Below are 18,661 nucleotides of genomic sequence, written 5' to 3' on the forward strand. Positions count from 1 at the left end.
GTGTGCTTACCAGGTTTGCCAGTGCTACATCTTACTGGAAGAGATGCACATATTCACTGATAACTTTGAATAATAATAGTAATAATTTAATAATAATAATAATAATAAAGGAAATTAGTATTTAACATGACATCATGGTTATTATAGACTGAGCACCTACAACTGGACATGGATGGGGAAGGAAATCAAACATGTTCTTTTCACAGAAGTGTTTGAATTGTCCATGAGATTTAAGACTACCACAGAAAACCTAAATCTGAATGGCCAGGTAGGTATTTGATCTCCACTCCTCACAAATACTAGTCCAGTGTCTTAATCACTGTACAACTTCACTTGGCAAAAAATAAGTATAAACGAGATACTAATTTAAAATGTAATTAGTTAATAATTGTTCCATATTGCCCTAAACAAGTAGATACCAGAAACTAATTAATCATAAATACAAATATGGCTGATAACACTTACAAAATCATAATCACACTTATAGTTAGTCCAGTTTAAAGGTAGTGTGCACCCCACTTATAGTTAGTCCAGTTTAAAGGCAGTGTGCACCCCACCCACAAATAACAAAATAAACAACAAATAAGAAACAAAAGCCTTACCTATCAACTGAATCTTCTGGTTTGGGAATTAGCTCATTCTTCCGAGAGCCACATGTTGCCCAACTGGTAATACCACACATGACATTAAAGTCAGAAATTTCAAAACCCAGTTCCTGTTAACAAAAAGATACTGTTGCAGGATATGCAGTGGATATTACAATAAAATCAAAACAAAAGATCAACTTTCCTTCATTTAGTTTTAGTCGCAATAACTATTTTGAAAACCTTCAAATAATTATCATAGTTGCACTAGGATTCCTTTAATCAAACTCGACCACCACCACCACCACCACCTCTTCTCAGTTTTGTGGTACACAATCTTAACTAAAACGTGTAATATTCACATACAAGATAGAATAGCCAAAGCTGATAGTTATAGGGGAAGCTAAGTTAAACAGAGGAAAATGATAAAGCTGTACACCATTCAACAAGTACATAAGGACAAACTCAATTACTGCATATGTTTTCAATTAAATCAGCTGTTAAACACACAAAAATGATTTTGTGTGTTCATGATCAATATTGGCAAATATATAACTACCAAACTTGCCTAATAAAGTTTTACCTATTGAATGAATAACAAATAAGTTCTCAATACATGTCAAGGGGTTTTTCAAGTTTTTATATATAAATAAATTTACAGCTTGTCCATTGAAAGAGTTCCTGATTTCAAAATTATTAGGGAGGATTGGGAAAGCAATGCACAATGACTTTTTTTCCTCCCTTGGTACTGCAACTGGAATGTTGGAATTCCACAACAATATAGCTTGCAGTTTGCACTCGTCAACTTATGAAAAGCAGCAAAGTGTATTTTGATATTTGTGGGCCAAAGGCATAACCACATAAAATTCCCAGAGATGTGTTGTGTGTACAGGGACAACTGTACGGATCATAGCAATGTCTCCAAGTGGTCTGCATTCTTACATGGGGGTGATGTGAGACTTGGTGATTGGCCATGCTTGGGGGGGGGGGGGGGGGGGTTGGGGGCAAGTTATGGCTGCAACCTCACAGAATGTCAGAGCCATCGAGGCAACAATTTTGAATGATCAGTGTGTGTGCAATTGCAAATTTTATTGCAGCAGTTCAACATATCCTATGGTGCGGTGTACTGTCATGTTCATGACACACTGAAATTTTATAAAGTTAGTGCTTGCTGGTTGTATAAGAACCTGACAGACAACCACAAGAGCCAGTGAATGATGAGAAGCTTGGATCACTTAACGTGTTATGCTGCAGAAGGGCATGACTTTCTGAATGAAATTGTCACTGGTGATGAGTTGTGTGCACACCCCTACAAGACCTAAACCAAGTATGGCCCTATGGAGTGGAAACATGCTGGTTCCCCAGTACGGAAAAAATTTGAAGTGACTCAATCTGCTAGGAATGTGCTTGGGACTGTTTTGGGATATGCATGGTGTGTTATTGGTGAACTTTGCTGAACATAGGACCACTGTGAATCTTTACCCTACATTAAGAACTTTGGTTACATTGTGTCATGACTTTTGTGACAATGCTTGCTCCCATGTTGCTGCTCCTGTTCATGAGAAAATCACCAAATTTAGGTGGGACGTGCTCTAGCATCCATCACACAGCCCAGATCTTGCACCATCAGACTTTCATCTGTTTGGTCTCATGAAGATATTCCTGGCCAGCCAATGCTTTGCAACAAATGCAGAAGTGAAATCAGCATTTCACAGGTGGCTATACTCCAATCAAATCGATTTCTGTGAACAGGGCATATTGAAACTGGCACCACAATAGGAGAAATGTGTTGAGAACTTTGGTGACTACATAGAAAAATAGGTAAAAGATGAAAGTTCATTTGTGATTTTCTTTGTTTTGCTACCTATTAATCTTTTTGGTAATAAAATTACTTTCAGGTCTTCCCTTGTAAATATTTCAAAAACTAAAATTGATAGAGGAATGAAACAAATGGCATGTTTATTGTGAAAGTTGTAAAATCTTTTATAAAAAAAAGTTTTGAAATAGTTCAAAAAGCTGCTAACAGAAGGCACTGTAGACTGTGCAGCTCACACAGTATCAGCCTACAACTTGTCCTCTGCAAGCTGTCTCTACAATCACATCACAATCTTTTTGAAATGTCCACCACTTGCAGTGTGGAGGTGGCACAAACAGACAATGAAATTTTGACCTCACAATCCGTAATGTCTCAATGGAAATGGATTCAGATGCCACACCGATCACCAATTCAAGCTCATACAGCATGGTGGGATGGTTCTGACAGACAGTCTCTTTCAATGTGGCGCCCAAAAAAGTAGTCACAAGGAGTCAGGCCAATCCATTCCTGCACCAGTAAATTTGCAATAATCCAATGCAATGACTCTATTTCCTAAGTATTCATCCAGAAAAGAAACACCTGGTTGGTGTGTGTGGTCTGGTTGATCCTAAAACACCAGCTGTGTGGAGACAAACTGTTCCAAGATTGCAATGTAACAATCAACAGTCATTATTTTTCACATGAAAAAAAAAGGCCAATGAGGCCTCTGCTGCATACTGCAGCCCAAACAGGTACTTAGGGAATATACAGTGGTTTCATATCATACAAATGAGTATTTTTGGAACTCCAAAATTGGCAGACTTTTTTGCAGACTAATGGAGGGAAGCATAGGAGGTAAAACTCATAGGGGCAGGCTGCAAGATGAATACAGTAAGCAGATTCAAAAGGATGTAAGTTGCAATAGTTATTCGGAGATGTAGAGGCTTTCACAGGACAGAGAGCTGAAAGACACAGAGCTGCATCAAACTGGTCTTTGGACTGAAGAGCACAACAGCAACATCATTTAGTACTGAATGATGCTTTTCAAAAATCCATTGTTTTTAGGTTACAGGGGAAAAAACAGAAGGGACTAGGTTTTTTCTTTTCTTGCAATTTTTTTTTATATTTTCAGAGAGAATTCGAAGTATCAAATTTATACCCACAATTAGCACCCCAAAAAATATAAAGGAGTAAACTTTTAGCACTTTGCCATAACTTTTTGCTTAGACCCTTTGCTGATCACCATTATAGACTATGATGCTCTTTTCATGATTGTTAGATAACTTTGTTCAAGTCCTTGTCCAGCACACTTGCCATTTTCATATTTTAAAAGCTGTAAAGTTAGAGTCCTTGTTTAACAGATATGTTCCTTTTGTTCTAATGAGTAAAACTATTTAAAGGATACTAAGTTATTTTTTTACCATATAGTAAATGGAGGAAACAAACTCTCCGAGGTACTGCCTTCCCCAGCGTAAAATGAAATACACAGAAGCAACTAGAATCATCATGCATAACACACATTAAGACAACTGTGAGCTTGGCACTGTGGATAGGAACCAGTGACAAGAAGAACCACAGAGTCCCTTCACTGGGCAATGTTTGATGCAATTGGAAGAATGTTTTCTATGACATATAAGCGATGAACTTCGTTTTCTATCCCAGCACATGATTTAACCTGTCACAGATATTTGCATCATTGTGTTGGCAATAAATGAGCCAATCCAAAAGCCAATCACCACCCTTAGCTTACATGTTAATGACCACCCTCCTGATGATGATGATGATGATGATGATGATGATGATGATGACTGATGGTGGAGGGCTAAATAGCAAGGTCATCAGTACCCTTGCATTAATGATATACTGAAGGACATGGTGAAACTCTTTGGAAAAAGGTAAAAAAAAACAGAAAACCACATTTCATCCCTCCACAAGAATTTCAAGGTAATCCTAATAAGGTGAGATTCAGAAAAGCCTGTAATACAATTCCAACAAGACACAGCACAATAACTACTAGATAATATCATGGATAAAATACCTGTAAAGACACAGTTAAAAAAGGCATAGATAACTCTGTGACTGGATGGCTACTTACAAATAATAAGTGACACAGCCACTCTGTTAAACATTAAGATCTCACCCCCCCCCCCCTCCCCCGCCCCCCAATATTTTGGGAAGAATTCCGGACATCACACAAAATCTCAAAACATGAACAACACTTGCGTTGTTATCAGTTAAAATAGAGGGCAGATCCTGTGGGAGACACAGTTCAACCACCAGGTTGTCATGTAAAACACACTCAGTTAAAATATGACATATTGACAGCTGTTTCTCGCATTTCTGACATAATGGGGCCTCCTCCTGATGTAAGAGGAAGCCATGTATCAATGGGCAATGTCCCACTCTAAGCCGTGTAAGGACTACTTCTTCAGACTTTCATGAGCGGAAGGAGGTAAACCTTGGTTGCACTGAAGTTTATTATTCCTCACTTCCAGCCACTGAATCTCCCACCAACACATGGTCCTTCTGGTCACAAATGAAGTGACAGCCTGCAGGGTGACTGAACATCTAGCAGGGCGAGGAAGGAAGCAAACCTCCTTGACAGCTACATCAGTGAGTTCATTTCCCTGCCCCTGCCGCACCTCCATTGCAATAATTCTATCATAGCACTGTCAGACTGAAACCTCGAGTCAGTCTGTGAATTGTACTCAGACTGTTTTAGTGGAAGTGTAAATCTTCAAGAAGGAATGATATTTAGACTGCCACAAATGTTCAAATCAGTTTACATTGTTCTGTACGGTAATGACTTAGTTCAAAAACCCACTTTATTACCATTTCTGTAAAGTATAGAATGAAAAAAAATCTTCAACATAAAGCAGAAACATATTACATGAAATGATAACTGGCTCTGACAGAAATAACCATAAGTGGGGCAACGAAATGAGCGTAGCACAGCATTCTTGCAGTAAAAACAAAATTCAAGGATAAGAAGATATAATTCTGATTGTATTAATGCAGGGAATGGCAATGGCAAACTCAAGCCAAAATGACTACACAGAGATCATTATCCCAACCAGTAGGGGAAGCATTAAGAATATGACAAAGTTGTTCAGTCCAAATTTTACTCTGGGAGTTCACATCCCAAAGAACAGCTGAGACGCTGATGACTGTATTTCAGAAGATTCTGAGTGCAGGAAACAGATAATGTTATAGATCTTTAAGGTCTGTTAGTCTAGACTGCAGTTGCATGTGTATTTTTAGCATGAGTGTCTCCATTATGGCCTGTGGGGGCAAAAATTACTGAACATATAGTGTCCTAACAACTGGATTGGCTGACATGCACCACCTGAATGACCTGATTTCATACTTCTTAACTTTCATCAACAGGACAAACTGAATGTCATGCCAAGTTAGCAGGTCTGTCATAACTCGAGCAGCTCATCACTGATAAATGTAACAGAGGCAGTTTCCTTAGAGACCTTATCCCTTCAATTGGTTCCCCCATTCTGGGTCCCATTTTCTTGAATCTCACATAATAAAACATCCTATATGATCCTTTAAAGAATTTACAAAAAGCTGTTGAATCTGAGATGTGCACAGTTTGAGAACTTTTCTTACAATCGTGCCAAGTCTTGTCAATAAGCAAAACACCAAATTTACAGAAATGAAGTATTCTTACCATTAAATAATCCATTGCTACATAAGAGGAAATGTCACATCGATGATGGCAGCAAGTAGCTATAAATATACTACGAAATTTCATAGAAATATCTTCAGATGTCATTGTCATACATCTCAAAGCCATATCTGAAAACAGGAAATAGAAAACATATATATGTCATTGAACAAAGTTTTTCAATGTGCATTAAAACTTGGGAGAGATGCTATAATTATCACAACTACACAAACTAATGTATTTGCAAACTACACATTACAAAGATTGCAGGAACCTAGAAAACGTCAATACACATACCTGTAGCAGCACCACATAGGTGCTTGCTGAGTGCAACTAGATGCTGGTGTTCTTTTAGCAACTCTATTTCATCAAGGTTGAGATCACCAATGTCAGCTTTCACTCTTCTTACAACACAGTCTCTTTTAGTGCTTAGGCGTCCATCAAATTTATGACGATACGCAGATCGTTCAATAAGTAAAAAAGAAGACTGTGGTACTTCAGCAGTTATTTCTCCAAGCCAATATGTCAGCATACCTGTTTACCAATAAACAATTAATGTTCATCAGGATTTCTCAAAGAACGTTTCATTGATTTTGGCTAGAGTGCTAGAGCAAAACAAGCAGATTACTGAAAGCATATTCACAGCTACATAGAATTTCAAAACTATGTTTCCTCTTCCGGTAAATCTTTCACTGAATGCATGCATTTTACAAACACCAGATTTCAACAAAAAACAGGTGTTAGTTCTATCCAAGATCTTTATGTTGTCTGCAGTTTGAAACTAACTGTAGTATTGAATTTAGCAATAGGATTGGATTTAGCAATAGGAATGAGTCACAGAATTACCCTTGTTGGACTAACAAGGAAGTACCAGGAGATGTTTGTGGATTAAATGTCTCTTTAAAACCAATGTTATTAGAGATGGGTGACAAATTTGGATAGCACAAGATTTAAGCATGAAATTATCAATGACCCTTTTGAAAGAATGATACTGGCATTTTCCTGAAGTAATCTGAAGAAAATGTGAAAAACAAATCTCAAATGTCAGATTGGGATTTGAACCCTCCCTCTTTCAGAATACATATCCAGTGGCTTAACCACTGTGCCCCTTCTTGGCCAGTGCAGTACAGTTGTGTATGCTACAGTCAGGCTGCATGACTGCCCACGCATCAGCTGTATCCAGCTGTGAACTTGGGCACCTACCAGCCTGCTGCTGGGCACATGATCTGGAATAGCCTGGGACAGATGGTAGGTAAAGTCATATGGCGTGAATGCCTCCTGCCCCCTCCGCCATGAAGGTAAGCGGAAAACTACCAAAAGCGTGTGGCTTACCCAGATGGTCACCCATCCAAGCACAGACCATGCTCAATGGTGCTTAACTTTGGTGATTTGATGGGAACCGGGGTATCCATCACGGCAAGGCCATTGATGATGGAAGGTGAAGGAATGAATATCAAAAGACATATATACACACATAACATGGAACAAACAAGCAAAGATGCTTAATAAATTAAAAAAAAATACAATAAAGCTGCAGGAAATGAAATGAATACTTTTAAAATCTTGAGGACTGATCCTCACATACACTATGTGATCAAAAGTATCCAGACTTCCCCAAAAACATATGTTATTCATATTAGGTGCATTGTGCTGCCACCTACTGCCAGGTGCTCCATATCAGCGAACTCGGTAGTTATTAGACATTGTGAGAGAGCAGAATGGGGTGCTGCACGGAACTCACAGACTTCAAACGTGGTCAGGTGACTGGATGTCACTTGTGTCATACATCTGTACATGAGATTTCCACACTCCTATACCTCCCTAGGTCCACTGCTTCTGATGTGACAGTGAAGTGGAAATGTGAAGGGACACATACAGCACAAAAGCATACAGGTTGACTGCATCTGTTGACTGACAGAGACTGCTGACTGTTGAAGAGGGTCGTAATGTGTAATAGGCAGACATCTATCCAGACCATCACACAGGACTTCCAAACTGCATCAGGATCCACTGCAAGTACTATGACAGTTAGGCAGGAGGTGAGAAAACTTGGATTTCACGGTCGAGTGGCTGCTCATAAGCCACACATCACACCTGTAAATGCCAAATGACACCTTGCTTGGTATAAGGAGTGTAAACATTGGATGAATGAACAGTGGAAAAACGTTGTGTGATGTGACAAATCATGGTACACAATGTGGCGATTTGATGGCAGGGTGTGGGTATAGCGAATGCCCAGTGAACATTGTCTTCCAGCGTGTGTAGTGGCAACAGTAAAATTCCGAGGCGGTGGTGTTATGGTGTGGTCGTGTTTTTCATGCAGGGCGCTTGCACCCCTTGTTGTTTTGGGTGGCACTATCACAGCACAGGCCTACATTGATGTTTTAAGCACTTTCTTGCTTCCCACTGTTTAAGAGCAATTCAGGGATGGCGACTGCATCTCAAAATGATCGAGGACCTGTTCATAATGCACAGACTGTGGCAGAGTGGTAACATGACAATAACATTCCTGTAACGGAATGGCCTGCACAGAGTCCTGACCCTGACTGACATTGATACCTCTCCTCAGTGCAGCACTCCATGAAGAATGGGCTGCCATTCCCCAAGAAACCTTCCAGCACCTGATTGAACGTATGCCTGCCAGAGTGGAAGCTGTCACCAAGGCTAAAGGTGGGTCAACACCATATTGAATTCCAGCATTACCAATGGAGGGCGCCACGAACTTGTAAGTCATTTTCAGTCAGGTGACCGGACACTTTTGATCACGTAGTGTATGAACCTAAGAACTTGTTACTATAGTCCTTGCAGATACTGCATACGGATACAACAATAAAAGTAGAAATACCGAAGGGCTTACCATACCAAAGGGCTTAGCAATGAGCTTTTTTTAATTTTAATTGAGTACTAGATGATGAACTCAGGTGGGTGATGGCCTGGTGTACACCTTTTCTGATTAACATCTCTCCAGCAGTTTGTACTTTAAGCTTTTTAAGTGGGAATGACTCACATGGGTGACTAATCAGTGCATGCCTAGCATAGTTTGTGTTTGTTGAATTGTTGTTGTTGTTGTTGTTGATGATGATGAGACAAACGAGAGAGTGTAACCCATTGTTAACATATAGCCTATTCCTCACAAATAGTACCAAGGTCACTGCAGAGATTAACATCCCCATTCAGTGGATGTATCACAATCAACAGTGTCTCATGCCCTCATTCCATAACATGCTGTGAACAGGTTTTGAATTTAACGCAAGTGTTTGGTGTATAGTCTGTTGATCAGAAACTGTACATCACAACCTATCCTCCCCTTCTTGAGCAAACACTGACACTGAATATTTATTCACCACAAGGACTCGTACTACATACCTCCAAGTCGAGCACCACCACACAAGAGTAAATTAGGAATATTCTCTATGCAGGCAGGTATTTAATCCATTATATGGTGATATGTAACAGCATGGTACAAGGTTGTAAAGGTACACATGACTTCAGATCATTTGGGGATCTGAGGTCATTCAGTTACTTATAGAGTGTTTCAACACGTATGTATTTCTGCCACTACCACTTCTGACCTATCAGAATTCCTAAGGATTCAAATAATACGATATTTGTGGGAAACAACATACACAATCATGTTTTACTGCTCCTATGCATTTTATTTCAACTATCTGCACCATCTGTGAGAGAATAATACATTGTCCAGTCACATTAATTTGATCATCTGTCAAAAGCCTGAACATAAGAGAAGCCATGCTGACTCCAATACTGTAGCCTGCTGTGCTAGGTTTCTTGGTTGAAGATATATGGTGCAAAAGGTCTGATCTAGATTCTCAATTGTGTTTCAATCCAGGGAGTTTGGTGGCCAGAGGAGTACAGTAAACTCATCCTGATGCTCTTCGAACCACGCATGTACACTGCAAGCTGTGTGACACGTTGCATTGTCCTGACGGTAGATGCCATTGTCCCGAATGGAAACGAACAGCATTTAGAGGTGGACACTGTCCCCAAACATAGGTGCAGACTTGTGTTGATCCATTGTGCCACCCAGAATAATGATCCCAGGAAATGCCACAAAAAAATTCTCCAGAGTAAAACGCTCTCTCCTCCAGCCTGAACCCTTTGCTTTCAGATGTTTCACACCATACACACCAATGGCCTTCTGTCCAATGGAGCATAAAATGTGATTCATCCAAAAATGCCACCTGTCACCACTCAGTGGATGTCCAGTAGCAGCACTGGTGTGCAAATTCCATCCTTCATTACTGACAGACAGTATTCAGCATCAGTGCAAGAAACAGGTGCCTGCTCTGAAGGTCCATATGCAGCAACATTCACTGAGCGGTCATTGAGGAGACACTGTTGGTAGCCTCTTGATTTATCTGGGTGGTCAGTTGCTCAATAGTTGCATATCTAATCAACCATACACATCTCCACAATCATCGTTCACCCCTGTCATTTATGGCCCATGGTGCACCACAATTGTCTTGGCACCAGTTTTGGATAGCACCATTTTGCCACACCTGGTAATCACCATTTTCCCATGCCCAGTATATTTTTACAACAGCAGCATGCAACTAGTTTAAAACTTAGCCATTTCGGGAATGCTTCCACCCCTGGCACAAAAGACATTCAATGATCATGCCCTTTACGACATCATGTAAATCACATTGTTTTTTGCATTACAATGATGACTGCACATTTTGGCACATGGCAGCCCCCTCCCCCGAACTATATATATCCTCCTCTGCTAGTGCAGCCTGCACATTCATGTCGAACATAGGCACTGTCACATTAATGTGATGGAGTGTGTAGAACAGCAAAACTAGTCCATGTATTTGTAAAATACTTAAAGCAGGACATGTTACTTTACCTTCACTTTTTCAAAAAGCAGCTATTGCCAAAAAAATATTTCAATTTAACTCAAAGCAGACTAGTCTACACACAAAAATGTTTAGAATTAACTAACATATGGAATCTGGATATTAATTCCTAAGTAAGGGAACAAGAATGAAAAAGAATTCATTTGTGTTTTCTGGGGAAATGTATTTCAAATATAGCAAATGAAGTAATGGAAGTCACTCACCTCTTCCAGCACCAAATTCGAGGAAACAGGTATCCACGTGAATACTATTGAACTTCTCAATGAGTGACAAAAGTGAAGACACTTGTGATAGCTGTCTCTTTGAATTACCTCCATCCGCTTGTGTTTCAATCTCCTTTTGCAAGCAAGGGTGTACTGATGATCGTTCAGTAACAGAGGGAATGATACCTGAAAGTTCAATACATATACATTTTTTTTATAGAAATTAATTCAACTTGTTTTCTTTAGCCTGTGGGGTTGGACAACCAACAATACAAGAATAAAACTAACGTCTCTTTCACTAGATCTGAGAAATAAAAAAAATTACATGTGAAAAATGGAATGAGTAAAGACAAATACTCAGCATAGAGTGGCCTGAAGAGGAAAGAAAGAGAGAGAGAGAGAGAGAGAGAGAGAGAGAGAGAGAGGGTGTGTGTGTGTGTGTGTGTGTGTGTGAGAGAGAGAGAGAGAGAGAGAGAGTTATTATATTGAGTTTGTATACAGATTCAGCAAAATATAATTTTATTATTCACGTCTGGCTCAGCACTCCTTTCTTTCTAAAATATTGCTGAGAATTTATTTTCTCATTTCTTCCAGTCACCATCCAACAAATGTGATACCCAATTTTCACAAAGTTTCCTTGTAGTTTATTCTTGGTATAAAATGTCACACACTTTTTCTTTTGATATCCCTCTGACACTAGTAATTTTATATACATTTTATCATCAGTAGTTCAATACCATAAAAATGCAGTTTCTTGACCTTCTTATCTGTCAGTGCAGAGAGAAGTACAGCCATATTTGAATTCAGCCACTCATTTCTTAGTTGATGATATGAGAACATACTCTTTATAAATGTTTACGAATTCGGATGACTCTTGGATACAGACTTCTCGACTTTTTATTCTTTAAAGGATTCACAAACATTTCTATGTATGATTAACTGTGATTATAATGAACAACAGATGTAGCATTGCCTAGTGCAATGGGAAGTTTTGTGGCTTATCAACATGTTATTTTGGTTGTAATGCTATTCACAGGAAATAATACCTTTTCCTTGGTACAGCAGTGGTTTCAGCACTTTTCTGCAGTCAAAGCAGATCTTAAGATTTACATAACATTTTCAAAATAGTGTCCCCAATCTACCGTATTTACTCGAATCCAAGCCACACTCGAATCTAAGCCGCACCTGAAAAATGAGACTCAAAATCAAGGAAAAAAAATTTCCCGAATCTAAGCCACACCTGAAATTTGGGACTTGAAATTCAAGGGGAGAGAAAAGTTTTAGGCTGCACCTCCAAATCGAAACAAAGTTGGTCTATTGTAATATGAGACACAATTTAGGTAGAATAAATGACGATACAGCTACAGTAATTTGGTTCACGTCGTAAGCTTAGCAGTTAAGCTTTACCAGGTAGCCATTGCTATGCATCAGGCGTGCTTCGTCTCGTTTGAATCGGTTGCTTATTTTTCTTTGATCTGATAAGTGCCGTTCTCTTTTGTTATAAGTGTTTACGTCACTCTAGGCTGAAAATGCATTATTGTACTGTGTCATGCATTGTTTGTCGCATTCTGATAATAAGTGTTTACGACCTGTCGCTGCTCACGGCATGGCTTGCTTTTGTGTGCGCTACCGCCGCTTACAATAAAAAAAAAAGAGAGGAATTATCTCATTAGCGAAACAATGGCAAGAAACTGCTATTTGTTGTTACTTACACTGCTGCTTTCTTTGATAATGATCAACAAGAACCAAATAATAGACTGCGTATGATAGATGTTCTGAACGAGAGTTTAACTGAAATTTTTCTCCGTTTGAAAATCTTTGCAGACGCCTCTTTTGTACATTACATTCTGCACAGAAATTAGAGTCATCTTAGATTTAAAAATCAAGTCAATTGCCGTGCTTCATTTCTGATTGTATCACTATTAGGCATAAGAATAATATGAATATAAACATGACATGATATGTATATTCTTCCGCATTTGCTGCTGTCTCACACTAGTTTCGTATGTTATTAGGCAGACAGGATTTAAATGAGATAGCAGCAAACACGAAAGAATACATGGCAAAATGTTTATATTCGTATTATTCTTATGTTGAAGAGAATACTGCATGTGATTCACAATTCATAAAAGTTCCTATTAGCAACCATCTCTTCTCACAGGTAGGAAAAAATTCAGAACGTAGAGTTGGCCATATTGACAAACATCCCACATAGTCTTGCCAGTCGGATTTTCGTAGTACATTGAAATGCTGCTGCTACATTCAAAGATGAACAACACGAAATTTGTATTTACTTCGTTGGATAATGTATGAAAATACAGTGGTCAAAACTCGGGGTGGACAAAAAGGCTCGTCTTACACCTTTTTTTTTTAAATTTATTTACTGATGCAGAGGTTTTGGTGCCAGTATTTATCTTTGTGCCTGCAAAGCATGCCTGTGTAGCGCTACATATATTTGACGGCAGAAGTTAGCTGTGGCGGCACCTACCAACATTTTTCAGAACTTCCGCTTACTTTGCACTCGATTCTAAGCTTAGATTCGAGTAAATATGGTATTCTCTGCCCCTTCCTTGCACAGCCCTTACTGAAGTGCAGGAAATGGCCATTCCAAGAAGCTGTCACATTGAATCTGGTGTCTATTTCCATCACAAACTGAACATGGCTACAGTATATCAGTCCCACATACACCCCTAATTTGCACAGGGACACCAGTTCTTATTGCTGCACAACTTAATACAACCGTAGTTTACCAGTTGTCATCAAAGAAGATCTGTCACAGCATGTTGTGGCCACAGTTAGTTTTACAGTCACATAGTGGTTGTAACAGACTCTGAAGAACACAGCCTTGCTATACCCACAAGTGTGTTCATCATCACGTCATTTATGGACCCAAATGAAACAATCGAAAAGAGAGGTTGACAAGATCTTCACTACAGGAATTGAGATCTTCTCAAACACCATCACATTACAAAATCCACAATCCAGTTGGCATTGCTGCACAATAAGGTCTCAACATGGGGAGACAAGGGTCATCTTCATTCAGTCCTAGGCTATTAAAGTGTTAGTTGTGTGGGACAATTTGAGGTTTGTTTTTGGAGATTTCCCACATTCATCTCGACAAATGCCAGCCTGGATTACACTTTGCTCAAACAATCCAAAATATACGTTTCAAAATGCATTTTATAAATCTTTAATGCCACTCAACTTTAAAAGTTAGATGGCATGAAAATAATGGAATAAATTCATTAACACAACCAGCTGAGACTTTTGTCATCTATAAGGTAGATGGCATGAAAATAATGCAATAAATTCATTAACACAACCAGCTGAGACTTTTGTCATCTATAACAACCTGTTACAGATGACATCAAAGTTAAATATGTGTTTTTAGAGTTTGTTTCCTATCACTCCACTTTGAGGGGTATTAATCAATGACATTTTTGTTGGTTATTTTTGTTAATAACCAACACCCTCATCCTCACAACAGGTAGGTCCTCTTAATCCTGGGGTCCGAGTGACCTACCCTTCCTTTTTTAACTGTCTCCAACTTAAACCTTTTCTCTTCCCTGAAGAAGGAACCATTAGTTTTGAGAATTACAATAGTTTCACATATTTTTAGATGTGCTTATTGGCAGTACTGAAATTTTACCTTCTGAAGGATTTTCAGTAAATTATTAGTAACAATTGTAATATTATATCCACAAAACAGATCATCCCATCAGTCTATAGCGTCCATCAATAAACATCGACTGAGCTATATACATGTTTGGTTGCATACAAAATTAAACAGTGGGAGGCAATTTAATTTGACACTTCATTAATAAACCAAAACAGTTACATGATCAGAATGGCATTTTGTGCTGGTGAATGTACATACAATTCACATGGTGCTCACACAAATAAAGCACATCAACTAAATTAAATTTCATAGTTAATTTACATGTATAATAGATTAGCTTTGTTTTTCCAAGCCTCTAATATTTTGGTGCTTGGCAATAAATATATTTTACAATTTCTTACAGTATTAGGAACTTCAGTTATTTTAACACTACAGGAGTCCCATGTGGACTGACAGTCCATATCATATGAATGTATTCTTTCCTTTTCTTTTCACCTCTTCAGACCCAGGAATTACATGAACAGAGTACCTTCCATTGCCAGTACATTAATCCTTTTTTTCATTTTGCTAGAGCAGCACTGGTGAATTGGTCAAGAATTGCGGACCAATAGTCCCACGTGAGCAGTGGCATTAGATGTAATTTGCAGTGTTGCCATTAGGAGAAACAGTAAAAGGGAAGCCATTGTAGCCTATTATACTTTATTCTCAAGGGGTTTCTTATTACTGCGGTGCTAACTTCTGCTAGTTTCACTGTTTTGTTAGGGACAGGTCAGTTAATTATTCTATTTACATATTTTTATGGTCTGGAACTGCCAATTGAATTCATGAAGCTAAGTAAGCAACCAGTAGGTTCAAATCTGCCTTCAAAAATCTTTTATTCTTGTGCCATTTATTCCTAAGAAAGGAAGAAAGGTTGTACTTGAATCGAGTCACTACCATGATGACAAACATGGGGTCATGGGTTCGATTCCCGGCTGAGTTGGGTATTTTCCCTACCTGGGGACTGAGTGTCTTCATCATCATCATCATCATCATCATTCGTGACTGTGGTTTAATTGGACTGTGTAAAAATTGGAGCATGCCAAAATTGGGACTTTGTATGGCCACTGATGACTGCACAGTTGATTGCCATACAAACCAAATATCATCACCATGATGACAATGTTGATGAAGACATGGACAAAGCAGAAATCATAATTCTGTACAACATGACGAAAGGAGGGGTAGATACGTGTGACACTTGTGTGCTCTTACAACTGCACAAGACACACTTGCTGTTTACCTATTGTCATATTTTATTCCCTACTGAATGTTGGAGGTAGCAGTTCTTTAGTAATCCATCCTGCTAACAAACCAGACAGCTGCACTAGATTAAGAGATTTTCTACACCTGTTGTCTTGTCAGCTTGTTTCAGAACAAGTGGAAGTTCACACTGCCATTGAAATTTAAACGTAGTAAAATATATCTTCACATATACTTAGTAGATTTTTACTTATAAATCTGCACTTATCTCCATGCAGACTGACAGCCCACAGCAACTACTAATCATACAAATCATGAAGCGAACTGCAGGATTAATTTCTTTGAGTAACAGTTATCTGGATAACAAGGTTAAACTAAAAAGGAACCTCTCTCACACCAGTAACTAAAGCAATTTTGTTGTGTGTACTGCGACCTTCATTATTTCATAGGCTAACAAGTATGTAACCCATCTTTCCCCTTGCTCTAAAGGTGTAGACCATGCTTCCTGTATTCCCACCTCCCAAAGCATCAACTGGGGCAACTCCAAACATGAACTCTCCCTGAAGTCTACACCAACCCTCTCAGTTCCCAGTTTACTTTCTGTACAGCTTTGTTAAGTCAAGGCTTATCATGTTGCCCAAGAACCTCGATGAAGCTCACATTTGAGTGCACAGTTAATGATCCAAGTGTGTCCAGATCAATCCTGATGCTATACCTCGTATTTATGCCCATGTTGGTACCTCATGTTGGTACCTGTTCCTCCAGCTATCTGTGCCTGATCCTCCACATTCAAATCCCTAGTTAATGTCTTAAGGTACTCTATTGCCTATAAAAGGCTCGCACTTGGTTTCACAATACTTCTGACCTGGAAACTTGATACTAGCTTTTCCTGCTCTGCAACTGTTGCCCTACACCACTCCCATGACAGCTACCTAGAAGCAAGAATTTCCTTTTTCTGTCTGATTTTATTTCTGTTCTAGCCAAAAAATAAATAAATCAAAAATAAAATACCAGTCTGCTGCGGCCTGTTTTCATCTTCTGTTTTATTCACTATAAACCAACCTGTTGCCCACAAAATGAGAGTTGACACTAGTCTGTACAGAAGAAAAATGCCATTTTGCACGAACTACAAATGACCATACTATCCAAAGCTGCAAATGATTCTAGTATCTAAAACTACTGACATTTTGATTAGTTTTCTGTCATGTATAAATACAGGAGCTGTACAATCATAGATGAAATACCTGTGCACACTGTTTCTATTTTAGAAATTAACTGCACTAACGCCAGATCATCAATGGTACACAAAGTTGGCCCATGGATCTCGTCATCTGTTGAACTTCCTCTGTTCAGTCCATGAGTTATATAGATGGGATCTTTCTTGTTGGCATTACATTTTCTTAGATGTTTTTTTAAATGGCGAACATAGCAGGTGCTGCAAAAAGTAGAAATAAAAAAAAATTTTAATGTGATATCCATGTAGGCTAATGAGCTGCATAAAAGTGTTTTATTAAACAGACAGCAGAAAAATTACACTGTCAGAAAAAAATGCAACATGCTCAAGGACAAGGTCATTTTAATGACAAATGGGGTGACAGTTAGTTCATCATTGTAGGAGCATGTGATAACAAATTCAGACAAAATAAAACACACGTCACAGTAAATGGTTACCAAACAGCCATCTCAATACACAGTGTACAACCGCCCCCCCCCCCTCCTTACCCCACCCACGCACTCACCCACCCCACCTCTAGCAGCAATGCTCTTAGGGTGCCAAACAGAATCCTGGGACAGATTGTCCCTAGCATTTTGCACATTTTGTTGCAATTTGTCATTGGTTGTAGCAAGCTCTGCAGAATGAGGAAGTTCCCATTTCATCATGTTTAAGTTTTCAATCGGCGAGAGATCTGGTGATATTGATGGCCTGGGCAGTTGTGTTTCACAAAGAGCACATTGCGTCATAGTGGCCATATGTAGATGTGCATTGTCCTACTGAAAATGCACATCACCTTTCTGTCAAATAAATGGCAGTAGCAAAGGGATAACAGTCTGTGCAATATAGTGCGCTGGTGACTTTACCCTGCAGAAACAGCAAGTTCGATTGTCTGTTGTAACTGATGGCCCCCACACACCATGAAGCCTGGGATGGGACCTATGTGTTGTGGGTGAATCCACTCTGGAATAGGTAGCTCACCAGGCCCATGCCATACAAATTTATGTCCATCACTCACATACAAATACATATAACCTAATCTCATCACTGAAGACAAGAGAGTCACTCCACTTCCCAGTCAACTCTTGTCATGACACCAGAGTATTCATGCTTGGGAGTGCTGTAGTGTCAGTGTCAGCCTGGTCAGAGGCACATGTGGTCTTAATCCTACTGCAACCAGGCGGTTCCCAATGACACAGCCGGTGCAACATGCAGCCAGTGTTTGTCCCAGGAAAATGTTAGGTCAGCCACCACTGTTCACAAATTGTGTCAATCTTGATGTGCGTCTGTACTATGCAGATGTCCAGAACCTGGTCTACAGGTGTGGTAATGCCCCACAGACCGTTGTTGTAGGCAGGAATGTGCCACCAATACAATGTGCAGCAAAATGAGTAGCATTCTGTTGATATGTCCACCCAGCTTATTGCTGGCTCACAATGTGACCCTGTT

General features: G+C 39.2%; 1 protein-coding gene across 2 annotated transcripts in view; it reads right to left on the reverse strand.

Moving 5' to 3' along the window:
* The window catches only part of LOC126184893 (tRNA:m(4)X modification enzyme TRM13 homolog), a 153,969-nt gene that overhangs the window by 1,244 nt on the left and 134,064 nt on the right, over window positions 1-18,661 (reverse strand). For both annotated transcript variants that reach the window (XM_049927523.1, XM_049927524.1), the window contains exons 5-9: window positions 17,244-17,434; window positions 11,139-11,324; window positions 6,353-6,589; window positions 6,059-6,186; window positions 603-715 (exon numbers count right to left, since the gene is read on the reverse strand). In XM_049927523.1, the coding sequence (XP_049783480.1) occupies window positions 603-715; window positions 6,059-6,186; window positions 6,353-6,589; window positions 11,139-11,324; window positions 17,244-17,434 (855 nt within the window). The remainder of the gene's footprint in view (window positions 1-602; window positions 716-6,058; window positions 6,187-6,352; window positions 6,590-11,138; window positions 11,325-17,243; window positions 17,435-18,661) is intronic.

Source organism: Schistocerca cancellata, chromosome 4 (genome assembly GCF_023864275.1).
Source record: "Schistocerca cancellata isolate TAMUIC-IGC-003103 chromosome 4, iqSchCanc2.1, whole genome shotgun sequence".
Taxonomy (NCBI): Eukaryota; Metazoa; Arthropoda; class Insecta; order Orthoptera; family Acrididae; genus Schistocerca; species Schistocerca cancellata.